Source organism: Labeo rohita, chromosome 13 (assembly GCF_022985175.1).
Source record: "Labeo rohita strain BAU-BD-2019 chromosome 13, IGBB_LRoh.1.0, whole genome shotgun sequence".
In the NCBI taxonomy this organism is placed as follows: domain Eukaryota; kingdom Metazoa; phylum Chordata; class Actinopteri; order Cypriniformes; family Cyprinidae; genus Labeo; species Labeo rohita.
The window spans coordinates 24,968,298-24,985,148 of NC_066881.1; the positions used below are offsets into that span (position 1 = coordinate 24,968,298).

The following is a 16,851-nucleotide window of genomic DNA, read 5'->3' on the forward strand; positions in this document are numbered from 1 at the left end:
TGACAGTGAACTTAATGGTGCTGCGTCAGGATCTTCAACAATCAAACTACGCATCACTTGTTGTACCTGTATTTTGAATTGGGGTTAAAGGAAATGTCAATAAACATAACTGATAATATCTTGGCAGAAATTTACCAGTAATGTTTTTCATTTTTCTATGGCTTTCTCTTACAGTGTACTTAAAGATGTCTTAAAGGAATAGTTCTCACCGCAATGTAAATACCTGCTGAAAATTTTCTCACCATCAGATGAACTGAAAAAATGAAAAGGTTATGTCTAGAATACCAGTTCATGCCTCCTCTAGTGAATAAGTCCATCCTCTGTCACATCAAATTCCACTGACATATTTCATTAGATTGTTTTGGACTGTTTTTGTTTGTAGATCTGTATATATAATATCTGCATATTTCTCTCCTGATTCATTGCGATAGGTTTAAAGTTAAAAAATATCATGATGAAATTATTACAAATGACAGCTTTTAACTTCACATAACGTTAACTGATATGTTGATTGCTTGTGGATTATTGTAATGGTTTTATCAACTGTTTGGACTCTCATTCTTACGGCACCCATTAACTTTAAAGGATCCACTGGTGAGCAACTGAACTTCTCCAAATCTCTTCCAATGAACAAACTAACTCATCTATGTCATGGACGGCCTGAGTGTGGATTTACTGTATTTTTTATTTTTTGGGTGAAATATTTCTTTAGTAAGAAAAAAGTTCACCCATTAATGACATTTGTAATTATTTAGTCACCCTCATGCTGTTCCGAACCTGAACATGCATATTTTATGCATATAATGACTTTCATTGTGTGGACAAAAAGTTGCAACATTCTTTAAAATAACTTTTTTTGGTGTTCCACTGAAGAAAGAAAGTCAGGCAGGTTTAAAACAACATTAGGGTCAACAATCACCCTAAACCTTTTTGGAATCCCTTTCAGCTGGGAAAGAATCAAATATTTTAATATCTAAACAAATGACACAGCTCTTTTGCTCTGCTAGAACAGTTTGTTTAACACCAAAGCAAAGCTGAGAGCTGAGCCAGCTGATGGTATTGTTTGCTTCCCCATTTTTAAATGTCTCCCTGCGGTCACAGTGTTGGGCATGACAGTTCCTTTCTCAGGGAGAGCAACATATATAACAGTATCATTATGTGCAGACTGGGAGGGTGAAGTTGGTGAGTGGTGCTCTCCCACAATGAAAAACAGAAAGACGGGAGAGATGACGAGTGAGAAAGACAGAAAGAGAGAAATATGCAGCCAGAGTCTGGCACTAAAGGCGGATGTGTGTGATCCACAGCAGCGTCCAGGAACTCGAGTTAAAGCCTTCACTATATGAAACATCAACAAAGAAAGAGTCCCGGGGCTTTTTAGTGCTTAATAGAAACATCTGACATGCATTAGCAATGACATTCATTCATCTGGCCTGTGGATGAATAGACAGGGCCAGTCCAGCATCTGCACTGCCGAGAAACACGGCGGAGACATTCAGCTGGATAGAAATGCGCATGATTATAAAACAATGTAAAAGAAAGCAACTGAGGTGGTACGGAAAATATAATGCAACCTAGCATTCCGATGAATTCTCACAATTTGTAACAAAAGTAATGAGCACGAACAGACAACATGAAAAAGTAGCAGCTATGTTCTGTAAACTACATAATGAAAACATTCAGACAGCTCAATGCTATTGTACTACCTGACAGCACTCATTGCTGAGGTGACCACCCCCTCTAGCGTTAAGAAAGTGAAGTACATGTAGAATTTTTTAACTGCTCTGAATAGCACTTTGCTTTGATCTTAAAGGGGTGGTCTACCAGGGTTTTGTTTCCCCCGAAAACCTGATTGTGTTTATGGAGTGTACTGTTACGTTTCCATCCTTTGTTTTTAAAAAATGGCATTATTTTTCACATATTTTACCGTTATTCTACACCACTTTTTTGTTCTTCTAAAAACAGTCTCTTGACTTCCTGGTTCCTCCCTAAGAAATTCACAATTGGCTCAAATTGGTTAGCTGGCCCAGTGTGTTGTCTAGCTAACGTTCAGAAACATAACACCTCTAACCATAATGGGTAGTTGCATGCACTCCCAGTGTATCGAAAAACTCAGACTGTATTTTCTCCGTCAACTTCAAAATTCATTTTAAAATCATCCTACATCGCTGCACAAGTGAACATGCAAAGAAGATCAAACACCCTTAACAAAAAAGGTAAAACAACGATATAGGACGATTTTGAAGTTGAGGGAGAAAATACGGTTGGAGTTTTTCGACATACCCTAACAGTCTTGAGCTAGAATACACAGAGTTCAGGGAGAGTAAGACAAAACGAGCATTTGACTTTAAAAAGTATATAAATTGTATTATTTTTATAAAAATAACCAATCGTTTCGCTAGATAAGACCCTTCTTCCTCAGCTGGGATCGTATACAACCGTATTTGGGATCGTTTGAAGCTGCACATAAACTGCATTTTGGAAGTTCAAACCTGGGGCAGCATATCAGTCCATTATATGGAGAAAAATCCTGAAATGTTTTCCTCAAAAAACATAATTTCTTTACGACTGAAGAAAAAAAGACATGAACATCTTGGATGACAAGGGGGTGAGTACATTATATGTGAATTGTTGTTCTGGAAGTGTACTCCTTTAATGCCATGTCAGCATCTTAGGCTATTTTCATATACAAGTATCAGGGCTTGTGCAGCTTTCAGGGTTTGTGACGTCACTAACCCAGGAAGTAGATCATTGTAGTTTCTACCAGCAATTTGTTGTAGGACAATTTCTCCCTTTGCACTGAACTTTAAGCATCGTAACTTTTCAGATGTTGTTTATGCTGAAAAGCCACATTACACACTAACTAAAGGTGAAATTGTAATCTATGAGCCCTTTAAATCTCCATACATTTTCTTAAGGTTCCTTATAAATACAAAGGGACACACTATCAGTCAAAAGATTTTGAACAGTAAGTTTTTGTTTTTTAAAGAAGTCTCTTTTGCTCATCAAGCCTGCATTTATTTGAACAAAAACGGTAACATTTTGAAATATTTTTACTATTTGAAATAACTGTTTTCTATTTGAATATATTTTGAAATGTAATTTTATTCCCTGATTTCAAATCATTACTCCAGTCACATGATCCTTCAGCAATCATTCTAATATTCTGATATGCTGCTCAAAAACATTTATTATTATTATTATTATTATTATTACACTGAAAGCTAAGTAGATTTTTTTTCAAGTTTCTTTAAAGTTCAGAAGAACAGCATTTATCTGAAACAGAAATCTTTTGTAACATGACTTTATCATCACCTTTGATCAATTAAAAAGCATCCTTGTTAAATAAAAGTATTAATTTCTATAATTTCTTCGCCATCAACAGCAAATTAGCATATTAGAATGATTTCTGAAGGATCATGTGGCACTGAAGACTGGAGTAATGATGCTGAAAATTTAGCGTTGATCACAGGAATAAATGACATTTTAAAGTATATTCAAATAGAAAGCAGACAGTTGTTTTAAAAATATTGTAAAAATAGTTCACAATATTACTGCTTTTGCTGTATTTTGAATTAAATAAATGCAGGCTTGGTGAGCAGAAGAGAATTAAAAAAAAACATGAAAAATGTTACATACAAAAGTCTCAATTAAAAGTCAATATGTCATAAAATGTAAAAAATTTGGACATAAATTCAAGTCAATGTCATAAAAGCTTCTGTCATACTTATGACTTTTTATGTCATAATTTTGATTTACTTTTTTTTAAAGTATGATTTATTTTTAATGAGACGGAACTGGCATATTCAGTTTATTCACAATAATGACAACACAAAATACTACAGCAATGGCCATGTTTCTACAATCAACAGATAAAATAAATATGTTCACATACCTTGACTACAAACTTAGAAGGCTGCATTTTGATGAAACACTGCAAAAATTCAAAAAGAATGAGCTGAATAACCATAAACAAAAATGGTCACAATCTCATAACTTCTAGAAAAACCCAAAACTATTTTTATTGCTGAAAACATGAGCATAGAGTGATGCCTAGCGTGAAATACTCACGTGTTTGTGACAGATGCAGTTGAATGAAGTTGTAGGAAGTCAAAATAAAAACACAAAGCAGGAAGGGACGGAAAAGCAGCGCTCACAGACGTTTCTCACAACATTCCTGGGTTGTTTAGATATAATTGACAATATACAGTCGATATATTTAATTAAAACGCCTTGAGGATAACAATAAAGTAACGGTAATGACAGAAGCGTTAATCATTTTCTCCCGCCAATGATTTGAATCTTGCCCTCCTGTCACAGTAAGACCCCGGCGCGTTCGGTTGTCACGGATACGCAGTCGGATGTAGGAGGCTGCATACTTTGCCAGACAGTCGCAAGAGTTATTCTATGTAAACTGAGAAATATCTATAATGATATATCGATAAACAAAATTACAGTCACGCATTTAATGTATAATCTTTGCGATTTAAAGTCCAATGAGTGTTTTATGGGTTTCTGTTGTTAAATACTTTATAACTGGCATGTTTTGGTCACCATATGAGAGCATGTGTAAGACGTAAACACTATCCGCTTGGCTTTTACCGTAAGGTTTTACGTTCTTAAGGTTTTTCGTTCTTATATGTTTAGGAAGTTGAACAATAAGCTAACTTTGGGGTATGTACGAGGCTCACATGATACATTTTACACAACTTTTCACGTTTTATTAAATATTGCGTTTGTTTTGAATAGATATCAGCGATCATTTCATACAGTAGTTTTAATGCGAAGCAGATGTAAAATAGTTACGAAGTGGCATGCTAAATTTCAAAACAACATTTTACTAATTGTTTTACAATTATTATTCATGCAGTTTTATATGGCCTCATATTACTTGACAGCATAGAATATGTATACTTTTAAAAATTAATTTTTCATACCACAGGGTCATTTAAAATCAAGTAGTTAAGGCCAAAAACGTGAAAATAAATAAATAAACTTAGAAATGCGTGGTGACCAGTTAAAGGACCCACGGACCTTTATGCATTTACATAAATTGTAACTTAAAATGTTAATGTTGATTGTTAGGTGTTATGTTCATATGTTCATCGTATCAATTCATACGAAAAAAAAAATAATTCATAATATTATACTAGTAGGTATGTGATCTATTCAAGTATCTGACCTGTATTGATAACCGTCAGTAAATTTCACAGTATGTCTCGCATTTGTACGAAGAAACCTGCTGTGTGCACAGATGAACCACTTTCCAACAGTAACATCTGCCAAAAGATTTCTCTTTTGAGAAATATACTCAGTACTGCCTATGGACCAACTGGCAGACTGAAGCAAATACACAACAATGTTGGAGGCCATGTCTTGACAACTTCAACCTCTACAGCCCTGCTCAAACGAGTCGATATGTCTGAGCCGCTTCTCAAAATGATCTCAACTGCTGTTCAACATCACACCACACGTTACAGTGACTGTGGGCTGTTTATGGGAATTTTCATGCTCGGACTTATTGAAAATACTCAAAAATGTAACCTCAGGACAGTTGCAGCAGCCAAGGTATACAAACACCTTGTGGAAGAATGCAACACGTATCTTAAAGGAGACTCTTGTGGTTGTAAAGTGCCAGTAGACTTCACCAGCTGCGATTCACTCATTGCACTGGCCCGCAGCATGATCACCAGCAAACCAGCCTGTATGTTGAATAGCAGGGAAACACAGCATATCAGTTCACTGATCACACAGGTCTTTTTGTATTCCATTCCTTGCAACTCTTGCTGCTTTGGAAGAACAGTCACCATTGGCATTGAGGGCCAGGCAGTAAGCAATTCTTCAGTTTTCCCAGGACTCCTGGTGGATGTCCCTCAGATGCTTGAGCCTGCAGATCTTAACAGACTGGGATCTGGTCCATTTAAAGTGGTGCTTTTTAATGTATCACTGTCAGGTGATATCTCTGAGGTTGGAGATGTAATTTTGGAGATCCATAAGGGAGTGGACCCAGAGCATGATCTCCTTCAGCAGCTCCTGAAGCTTGGGGAACAAGTTGTTAAGGACAAAGTGAGATTATTTGCATGCCAAAAAGTAGTACATCCGATTCTGCAGCACTACTTGAGGAAACATGGAGTGGTCGTAATTGAGAGGCTTGGACTTGCTCTGATGGAACCATTTGTCCAGATAACAGGTAAATGTTTAACAGTAAGGAATATTTATAGAATTAATTATAAATATATAGCTGTTATAGAGTTTAATACTTTATAGGTTGATAAGCAGTTACTGCACATTTAAAACCTTTTTTGTAAATAAAAATATTTAATAAAAAAAAAATATATATATATATTTTTAAGAAAATACATAATTCACATTTTAAATATGTATTTTTTTATTATTTAATTTTTTAAAGTTTTAAAAGGTTTATCATGATTTTCACAGAAAATATTAAAATATTATTTAACTGTTGTCAACACTGAACATTATTGTATTAATTTCATTAATTATTTGTATTATTATTTATTTTTTTAACATTTCTTATTAAGTAAAATAAAATTTTGGGATTGAAAAAAGGAGCAGCAAGTCAGCATATTAGAATGATTTCTGAAGGATCATGTGACACTGAAGACTAAAGTAATAACTGCTGAAAAGCTTTGAAGATTTTAAAATATAACATTTTTGGTATTATAGTAATGCTATTTTACAGTATTACCATTTTTTACTGTATTTTTGTTGACCCCAAACATTTGAGAAGTAGTGTATGTATAATGCATGTATGTATTCACTTATAATTGTTATTATTTAAAGCCATGCCTTTCCTAATTAATGTATAACATTGTAATCATACATGACATCATTTATGTAATAATACTGAAAAGAAATGGCAGATTACATTCATAGGTTTTATTTTAACTCTATGTTTAATATTTCAGGTGCTCAGGCTGTTGCTTCCCTTTGCTCTTCGGTCCCAGCGGAAGCTTACGGGATGGTTAAAGAATTCTGTTTCCAGTCATGTGGATCCAGAGAGCTGCTCCAGCTCCTTCCTTCTAAAGATGCTGCAGTTAGCACCATGGTTCTTTGCCACAGAAATGAAACTATGCTGGAAGAACTGAAGGTTTGTTAAAATGTTAAAGTAGACATCTTTAGGTGTTCATTTGATCATTTGAATTATTTTCATTTAATTAATTCACTTAATTATTTTCATTTTAGTTCACCCAAAAATGAAAATTATCCCATGATTTACTCACTCACATTATTTTTGTGTATTTGGTGTAATGCAATGTTTTTGAGGTTTGAGGTTGAGAAAACATTATTTTCATTATACTGTACATTACTATTGCTCCTCTCTGCCCCGCCTTTCTGAAACGCTTTGTCGCTTTCTTTCTTCAGTCGTAAAGAAATTATGTTTTTTGAGGAAAACATTTCTGCATTTTTCCCCATATAATGTACTGCTATGGTGCCCCAATTTTGAACTTCTAAAATGCAGTTTAAATGCGGCTTCAAACGATCCCAAATGCTGTTGTAAACTAACCCAGACGAGGAAGAAGGGTCTTATCTAGCAAGACAGTTGGTTATTTACATTAAAAAAATACAATTTAAATACTCTAATTAAATCACAGCTCATCTTGCCTTGCAGTCCTTGAACTCTGTGTATTCTGGCTCAAGACAGTTAGGGTATGTCGAAAAACTCCATATTTTATCCTTCAACTTCAAAAATTATTTAAAAATCATCCTACATCACAGCAGAAGTTCCAACCCAGTGTTTGCAAAGTGAACATGCAAAGAAGATCAAACACCCTTAACAAAAAGGTAAAACAGTGATATAGGACGATTTTGAAGTTGAGGGAGAACATGAGATGGGAGTTTTTCGATATACCCTAACTGTCATGAACAGGAACAAAACAGTCCAGCCAGAGTAAGACAAAACGAGCATTTGGCATTAAAAAGTATATAAATTGTATTATTTTTATTAAAATAACCAATTTCGTTAGATAAGACCCTTCTTCCTCGGCTGGGATCATTTACAACTGCATTTGGGATTGTTTGAAGCCGCATTTAAACTGCATTTTGGAAGTTCAAAATCGGGGCACTATATCAGTCCATTATGGATGAAAAATGCTGAAATGTTTTTCTCAAAAAACATGATTTCCTTACGACTGAAGAAAGAAAGACATGAACATCGTGGATGACAATGGGGTGAGTAAATTATTTGTAAATTGTTGTTCTGGAAGTGGACTTCTTCTTTAACCTTTTGTGTACAGCTGGCATTGTAGGCCACTCTCTCAGGTTCAGGAAACAGTCCTCTATAAAATGCACAGCACCCACTTGAATATTTGTGTTGTACTGTTCTGGAACAGTGTTGTAAATAAAACTTAACCACTGATTTCTAGTGTTCTCATTTGGAAGGCCAAACAAAGTACTTCGCTTTCGCAATGAAACACATGCAGCCGGTGTAAAAACTTGCGCCTTCTTTCTTTGCATATACATGTGACGGTGTTATGCAAATCTACCCACACTGTGACATAGACATGTAGGGGCATGTTTGAACAAGCTGTTTTAGGAAGGTGTGGCTGAGTCTTACCTTTTATAATAAATATCTCTTTGAGTTTGAGACTTTAAGCTTTGCAACTTTTCAGATCTTATATATGCACAAACAGCTTTTAACTTTTTAACTCCAAAGACAAAGGAGAACGAGAAACCGCATCATATGACCCCTTTAATTCAATTCCAATTGTATTCGTCTGAAATAAGAAAGTCACATACACCTAGGATGGCTTGAAGGTGAGTAAATCATGGTGTAATTTTAATTTTTGGGTGAACTGTCCCTTTAAAAGCACCACTATAATAGTTTGTATATTGATTAATTAAAACTCTAATGGCATTTTGCTGCTACAATTTAAAACATCTGTCTTAGATGTATTTAATAACATCTGTTTTAATGCTTTTATACTCTCATGTTATGAGACAAGGAAGAATCTAGACTAATGATACAGTCTTTAGGAAACTTGATGGCCAAATAAAAGATGCATTGAAATCATCGGAATATTAACAGTGCTTACTTTTATATCGTCAGTAAAATCAGCACAGATAAATCGTGAATGTGCAATATATTGCCCCGCTCTAATAATAATCCTTGTTTGTGCTGTCTTCGCACTCATTCTGTTGGGTGTATTTTAAGTGCATTCTTGCCTCTCTGTTAGCTCTCCAAGCTATTTATTTTGTTTCTTGTATTTTTAAGTTCCAAATTCCAAATGACTCTTTCCAGATTTACTGGATTCCGTTTATTCATTCAAATTTATTGCATTAATTCCCTCTTTCACTTCTCTCATATGATGAACATTTGTTCCATTTGTTGGACAGATGACATGCCAAAGAGCAGAACATGTGTTACGACTGACTCTAAGGGAGCCCTACGCCCTGCTTGGAGGAGGCTGCACGGAGACGCTGCTGGCCACCCACATCACACACATGGTATCCTATTCCACTGAGTTACACATCACATTCACTTGCATTTCTACTGTATTGATTATAAAGTTCCACTTGTCAGAATTTTATGAAAAGATTCATACATTATGCATTCCTTTTTCAGAGGGATTAAGTGTGAAATTTATTTCCAAGGCTTGCCAAGCGCCACATTTATGCCTGACTAGATTTTTAAATCTTTCCTGTTTGATTTATTTTTTTGTTTTGTTTTTTGATATCTTACAGCTTTTGTTAATCCAGCCCCAATTTTGGGTTAAATCATTTTGAACAAAATGCAAAAACAACAATAAACAACACTGAAATTAGGCCTTCATATCTGGTTAAAACCATAATCATTTAAAACCATTTTGAGGCCATGCTAGTCAGAAGTCATTTAACAAATCTGACATGTGTTGATGAATATTCACAATAATTGAATATTCATATTCAGACCAGTATTCACAAAATGTCAATTTAACTTATTTCATTGAGTGTTTTTGAAAATGTATGAATAATTAGTGGCAAATCTACTCATATGTATTTAAAATAACCTAAAATGACCACTAGGGGAGCTGTGACCAAACAACTCTACTTAAAATGGTCATGCCGTTGATGTACCCTGTAATTTCTGCCTGCTGCTATATTTAATTTTTTTTTGTCACTTACTTCACAGAATGAGTCCAAGGCGGCAGCAACAGCTGCAGCTCTGTGTGTCTCTCAATCTGAGTTCCTCATGGCAGTCAAAGCGTTCTGCAGCTCTCTGCAATCTGTGGCTCTTTCCTTAGAGCATGATGGACAGGACTGTCTCATTGACCTGACATTTGCTCACCGCTGGTTCTCAGATACATACTGCAAAACCTGTGGATGTGGCCTGGTGGGGGACAGATCTAACCTTGAGAAGACCCCTCTAAATACGTCTTATCACACTTTCTCTCCTGTTTCCTTGGAAAGCACTGACAGACAGCCTAGAATATTAGATTCATTTTCTGCCAAGCTCAATGCTTTGAATGTGGCCATTGAGATGGCTAATTTTGTACTTGATGTAAAGTATATAATTAAGGATATCAATTGAATTGTGATGAATGAAAAGCTGTGCTTTGAATAAAGGTTGTAGGTTTGATGTATTTTGTAATCATATGTTGCTCAAATGTATTTTTATTTCTAAGAACTCCATTTGGTAACATACATTCCTTACATTTAAACCACCAAAATCAAAATATGAGGAACACAGAGTGTCTCTTTTTTTTGTATGTGACCCTGGACCACAAAACCAGTCGTAAGTAGGACAGGTATATTTGTAGCATTAGCCAACAATACATTCATTGGTATATTAAGTAAAGATCATGTTCCATTAAAATATTTTGTACATTTCCTACCATAAATATATCAAAACTTAATTTTTGTTTCATAATATGCATTGCTAAGAACTTAATTTAGACGACTTTAAAGGCAATTTTCTCAATATTTTGATTTTTTTGCACCGCCAGATTCACGATATTCAAATCAAGTCATATCCTAACAAACATCAATGGAAAGCTTATTTATGATGTATAAATCTTCAAACTGAGCCTTATGACTGGTTTTGTGGTCCAGGGTCACATATGATGCTGCAAGAGTCACCTTCACATTTTCCAAATATGCAAGCCGCTACATCCATCGTAAGGACAGTTTTTATATTAAGCAAAATAAAGTTTAATGGTTACTAAAAAGTATTTTTGGTAGGGACATTTTCTCAGTTCATCCATATTTGACAAGTGTGATTAAAAGTTAATTTTGTACCCTGCCTGAGTCATCCTCATTGTGCCTTTGAGCACACTTATCTCCAGGTAGCTTCAAGGCTGATGTTCCTGTAATTAGTGCACTGAAAGGATAAAAACCTCTGCTAAATTACCACACAGAAGTATCTACTTTGAAGGAAATTATATATTGTAGGAAAGAACACCGGGTGTGTATTTAGTAGATGTAGCCTAGTTCTTCACACTAGGTGTAGTCTTTGATCCTTCCAATATGTTAACATTCCTGCTGTTAATTTGGCTGTTCGGTTAACTTGAAATGCACTTTCACTCGATTATTTTGTTCTTTAACAACCAAACATATCCGAAAGAGGTTCTTATCGGGCTCGCTAACCTTTTATGACGGATTCAGTCCGATTTGTAAGTGAATCACAAAGACAGGTTTTATGAACCGGTTCAACTGATTCAAATCAAAGAACGACTGGTTCACAAAATGGTAGTCTCTCGTATGTAAATCGTAGCGTACAATAAAACTGTTTTTATCATAGGTTATTTAGGAAGAAGTGAGGTAAATAATTGTTTTCGCTCACTGTATGAATTTCTCCAGATGTTTTAGCCTTTTATGATGCCATAGACGGCAATGGAACAGCTCTTTCTGCTTGTTTCCAGCTTTTGATAGGGCACTTTCTGATTTTTCCACAACTTTGCTTTTCCAGCAAGTCTACTGACACAATTTTAAGTCTTATGAAATACAAGTGATAATCTTAAGAGTCAATGAATCATGCTCATTTATTCGTGTGACGCAATAAGAACCAGATGTGGGTAAAACAGACATTTCTTTATAAAAGTAATATCTTATTTACCTTCTTCTTACCTTGATGAATACGATTATCTTAAAACCACTTTTAAGATTAGCATAAACATTCTATTTATTATACATATTTTTTACTTTAAATATGAAAAAAATATGCATTGTTAATAACACCACCATTTAATAACAAATTTCTGATTAGGCTATTTTTCAGGTTTACTAAACACACTGTCCATCACTGTTCAGCAAACAGATAATCACAACCCCAAACTTAATCAACCCTGTTGTATCAAACTAGTTAAGATGCTCATGTTGTAATAGTCAGTGTTTACACTTTTTGGACAAATCAGCCTACTTACAGTTTCCCCTACATATTAAGCTGCAATAGAAGAAAGTATTTTAAAAATTACAAATAGCTACACACAAATATACTAACAACTGCAATAACATACTGTACAAATGATAAAAAAAAAAAGTCTACACTCTTAAAAATAAAGGTGTTTCACAATGCCATAGAAGAACCTTTTTTTGTCTAAATGGTTCCATAAAGAACCTTTAACATCTGAAGAACCTTTCTGTTTCACAAAAAGTTCTTTGTGGCGAAAGAAGATTCTTCAGATTATAAAAAGGTAAGAAAGAGATGGTTCTTTAAAGAACCTTTGACTGAATGGTTCTTTGTGGAACCAAAAATGGTTCTTCTATGGCATCTCTGTGAAGAACCTTTTAAAGCACCTTTATTTTTAAGAGTGTATGCTGTAGTAAAGTGTCCTGTTGTGATTAAGCCATTATCATACAGGATTACAAAACCATTACAAATAATCTGGTAACATGTTAAAGTCATAAACTGTAGAGTCTTTCCTGCATACTGTATGCTAAATCAGATTATGAAAACAAGCCTAAAATACAGGTGTACACTTTAGCAATTAAGAAGATGAATTCTTTTCTTCTGTCAGAACAAAACTCCATTTAGCTGTCATGGCTCCTCAGAAAATGAAGGGTATAAGAGATTTTCTTGATCTGGGGAAATCTTTGAACTTCTCTTTATAGAACCTGGAACACATTAGAAAAACCACATGTATTTTTCTAACACTCATTTCAGTGCATCAATGCACTGTATTCTCAAAACCCATGATATACCAAATGAAAGTTTCTGTTAGTAAGGTTTTAAATTTATAAGTGCTATTAATTTTACAAGGTGTTTTTACTTTACCTGTGATGGTGATAGGCTCTTGGGCCTATGAAGCAAATTGTGAAAAAAGCGAAAGCAAATGTGGGTAAAGACCAGGTAGCAACAGCGTAGCCCAGCCACTCTACAATCTCCCCAAAGAAATTTGCTCCAGACACATACTCAAACAAACCGCCTACAGTTAAAGCAAACACATAAATCAGCTTAGCATTTATTCAGTGAAGCTAATTGCAGTTTGCTTACAGAGACATAAAGAGAGATAAATATAATAAATGATGAGTGCTGCTAACAGTAAAGAGACCTAAAATATCAGTACCTCTTGGGATTTTATAGGAAATTTCTCCAGGCTTTCTCAGGCTGCGAAGAATGTGGTCACTGTGAATATTGATTCCCATTCCTATGAAAAATATTATCAAACCTAGAAAAATAAAGATACATATTTTAAACATCATTAGATAAACATGTACAACTTTATATAAACATCAAGCAATTCCAAACGATAACCTCTAATACTCTACACTTTTAAACATTGAAGATTATTTTTTTTAAAGAAATGCTCCCTGAAAGGTTCTTAAAGGAGACGTTCACTTCCAGAACAAAAATGTACAGATAATTTACTCACCCCCTCATCCAAGATGTTCATGTCTTTCTTTCTTCAGTCATAAAGAAATTGTTTCTTGAGGAAAACATTTCAGGAATGTTCTCCATATAGTGGACTTCTACGGTGCCCACGAGTTTGAACTTCTAAAATGCAGTTTAAATGCAGGCTCTAAACGATCACAGACAAAGAAAAAGGGTCTTATCCAGCGAAAATGACTTTTTAACCTCAAATGCTCGTCTTGTCTAGCTCTGCGTTGTGTATGCGCACTCTGTGTGATCTAAGTCAATACAATTAGGGTAGGTCAATAAACTCCCATCTCATTTTCTTCTCCAACTTCAAAATCGCCCTACATCGCTGTTTTACCGTTTTTTTGTAAAGGGCGTTTGACCTTCTTTGCACGTTCACTTTGTAAACACTGGGTCGTTACTTTTGCAACAATGATGATTTTGGCATTGGGGGAGAAAATGAGATGGGAGTTTTTCGACCTACCCTAAATGTATTGACCTGGATTACAGGGAGTATGCATGCATATCGCAGAGCTAGACAAGGCAAGCATATGAAGTTAAAAACTATATAAATTTTACATGGACTAGATAAGACCCTTCTACCTCGGCTGCCTTTTAAAGCTGTATTTAAATTGCATTTTGGAAGTTTAAACTCACGGGCACCATAGAAGTCCACTATATGGAGAAAATTCCTGAAATGTTTTCCTCAAGAAACATAATTTCTTTATGACTAAAGAAAGAAAGACATGACATTTTTGTTCTGGAAGTGAATTTCTCCTGTGACGTTGCTGCAAAAACCCACTTTTGGAACGTTTATTTAAGTAAATTTATTTGACAGTAACATAATCATTTTTTGAATATATTCCAAAAATATAACAGAAAGGCTGAGCAAAATAAGAATTATATGAGAATTATCTCCTTTTCAGTTCACAAGTTGGAATTTGAAATGAACTGATCAACAAATTTAATGAATTTCATTACTCCAACAAAAGCTTTGTAATAATAATTACATTACTTTTCAGTATTTAAGCATATTTATTTCCTATGGTGAATACATTTTATCTCAGCTTAATTCAATATATTTTTCTTTGATGGTAGAAAAAAAGTTCAGTTAACACTTAATATATTTGTTCATATCCTATATGAATTTCTTTGACGGTACCTTCCATGTATTTTTACTTTCTTAAATACAAATTCAACTGACAGCTGAACACCTCAATTCAATTTTGAATAGGACATAACCCTATATTATAGGAATTCTTTCAGTAAACAAATTTTACCGGCTAGTAAACAGGCATCAGAGAACCACGTGTTGTGATATGTAGCACAGTGCAGCAGATAGTGTGCCTGCAGGAAGCCATTAATAGAGCAAAACACCATCCCTAACAGCATGATATTAAGTGGATACGGCCGCCCTTTGGTCAGCAGGGAGTAGATGCAGCTCCTGGAAACCAGAATGTTTATACATATCAAATACCATCTTTTGGTCACCTGCCCACAGTACATTAACCTACACTTCCACTGTGATTATGTGTTTTTGTAATTCAACCTGTTCCCAAACCTGTTGTGTTTTGTTCAAATCATGCTTCCGTCTTAACATTTCTCACTTTATGCACCTGCCCACTGTACATTAGCCTACACTTCCACTGTGATTATGTGTTTTGTAATTCAACCTGTTCCCAAACCTATTGTGTTTTGTTCAAATCATGCTTCCGTCTTAACATTTCTCGCTTTATGCACCTGCCCACTGTACATTAGCCTACAATTCCACTGTGATTATGTGTTTTGTAATTCAACCTGTTCCCAAACCTGTTGTGTTTTGTTCAAGTCATGCTTCCGTCTTAACATTTCTCACTTTATTCACCTGCTTCTGGACCAGTTATGTGTAAATACTCAAATTAAATATTCTGCTGTTACATTTCTGCAACCTTGATTAATTGTCAGCACAGTAAGATTGTCTAAAGAAACAGGAATTTAGAACATTCCACCCAGTGCGTTCCCCTTTTGTCTTCGGATTAAGGGTATTTTTTCCTCATTTGTTCTGGGTGAGCTAGATAATAAACACATTCAGGTTTGTGAACTGCCGTAACTGAACTTGGGCTCATTGCATAGTAAACAAGTAAATGATAGCAAAAAAAGCTGTAATGATATGCCATTTTTATTATGAAGATATGATCCTGGCCTGTTTGCATTTTATACTGCTGATCTTTCCCCACCAACGATCTCCTGCATTTTCCCATCAGGACATACCTTTGGAAGTAGTGCAGGCAGAAGGTCCAGAGCATCAGGTGTCTCCCGATACCATCGTTTCCATCCGTGATCAGCATCAAAAGCAGAGGAACCAGCAGAGCTGGAAGCTCCTGAAGGAACCAGGCTAGCCTTGCAGGCACCATCATGGAGCTGCCCGAGGTGTCCACGTAGCGGCCATAGGCAGCGTGAGACTTCATGAGACATATAAAGTGCAATACTCCACCGAAGATCATCGCCAAGCTCAGGCCCTGCACGAGGAGCTCCTGGCACTGCATGGAGGTCGACGATCTATCCATTTCCAGACCAGGTTTGAGTCTAATGCTGTATCTCCCCTCTTAACCCCTCACCAGAGTTCTGCAAACACAGCGCCTCAGAGCAGCTCCTCCCCAAAAGCAGAGGGAGAGCCAAATCCTGACCATGCTACAGCATGCACCCTGCTGAAATGTGAGAATGCCTTTTTCAAAGAGATTTCCCTTTTGACATTAAGAGAGATTTTTTTCCCCACTAATGCAGTGGTCGGAAGCATCAGCTTTCTCATGACAAATTGGACAAAAAAACAAGCATGTCTCTTTTTTTTGCGCATCTCCGGTCTTGGCTGTTCTGCCAAGCTGTTCTGCCATTGTGTTGATGTCTACCTGCCACACGCCTGATTCTGTATATTTACGATTAGAGAAATTTGTTGTTCAGTATTTTACCAGAGCAATTATCTTGTCTGTTCTTTCATCAACATGTTTACACAAATTAGTCTTCTAGTGATTCACATCCATTTTCCACAAATTTTTATAAAATAATTGATTTGTTTTGGCATT

At 35.4% G+C, this 16,851-nt stretch overlaps 3 protein-coding genes across 4 annotated transcripts in view; 1 reads left to right on the forward strand and 2 right to left on the reverse strand.

Annotated features, from left to right (window-relative positions):
• Nucleotides 1-4,297, reverse strand: part of slx4ip (SLX4 interacting protein) — a 52,297-nt gene extending 48,000 nt beyond the window's left edge. Inside the window, exons 1-2 of the mRNA XM_051125373.1 lie at nt 4,069-4,297; nt 3,893-3,931 (exon numbers count right to left, since the gene is read on the reverse strand). Of these exons, the coding sequence (XP_050981330.1) occupies nt 3,893-3,919 (27 nt within the window). The 5' untranslated portion in view covers nt 3,920-3,931; nt 4,069-4,297. The remainder of the gene's footprint in view (nt 1-3,892; nt 3,932-4,068) is intronic.
• A 281-nt stretch (nt 4,298-4,578) lies between these two features.
• On the forward strand, nt 4,579-10,591 carry mkks (MKKS centrosomal shuttling protein). Of its 2 annotated transcripts, none has more exons than XM_051125353.1 (5): nt 4,579-4,671; nt 5,211-6,187; nt 6,927-7,108; nt 9,355-9,465; nt 10,130-10,591. In XM_051125353.1, exons 1-5 carry the CDS (start codon nt 4,637-4,639, stop codon nt 10,526-10,528), a joined length of 1,704 nt encoding a protein of 567 aa, XP_050981310.1. In that variant the 5' UTR covers nt 4,579-4,636; the 3' UTR covers nt 10,529-10,591. The 2 variants fall into 2 exon arrangements, with proteins under 2 accessions (XP_050981310.1, XP_050981312.1); XM_051125355.1 differs by having other exon boundaries at nt 5,233-6,187.
• A 1,388-nt stretch (nt 10,592-11,979) lies between these two features.
• srd5a2b (steroid-5-alpha-reductase, alpha polypeptide 2b) lies at nt 11,980-16,462 on the reverse strand. Its single transcript, XM_051126413.1, has 5 exons — nt 16,043-16,462; nt 15,073-15,236; nt 13,503-13,604; nt 13,211-13,361; nt 11,980-13,050 (listed from the first exon to the last, which is right to left on the reverse strand). Exons 1-5 carry the CDS (start codon nt 16,336-16,338, stop codon nt 12,984-12,986), a joined length of 780 nt encoding a protein of 259 aa, XP_050982370.1. The 5' UTR covers nt 16,339-16,462; the 3' UTR covers nt 11,980-12,983.
• Between the last annotated feature and the right edge of the window lie 389 nt (nt 16,463-16,851).

Bases quoted from the DNA above. Each gene is read 5' to 3' on its own strand.
- mkks (XM_051125353.1), top strand. From the start codon at position 4,637: ATGTTTAGGAAGTTGAACAATAAGCTAACTTTGGG. The intron at 6,188-6,926 runs GTAAATGTTTAA...TTAATATTTCAG, and splicing joins ACCATTTGTCCAGATAACAG to GTGCTCAGGCTGTTGCTTCC. The intron at 9,466-10,129 runs GTATCCTATTCC...CTTACTTCACAG, and splicing joins CCACCCACATCACACACATG to AATGAGTCCAAGGCGGCAGC.
- srd5a2b (XM_051126413.1), bottom strand. From the start codon at position 16,338: ATGGATAGATCGTCGACCTCCATGCAGTGCCAGGAGCTCCTCGTGCAG. The intron at 13,605-15,072 runs GTAAAATTTGTT...TTATTTTTCTAG, and splicing joins TGATGCCTGTTTACTAGCCG to GTTTGATAATATTTTTCATA. The intron at 13,362-13,502 runs GTACTGATATTT...CTTTAACTGTAG, and splicing joins TTCCTATAAAATCCCAAGAG to GCGGTTTGTTTGAGTATGTG.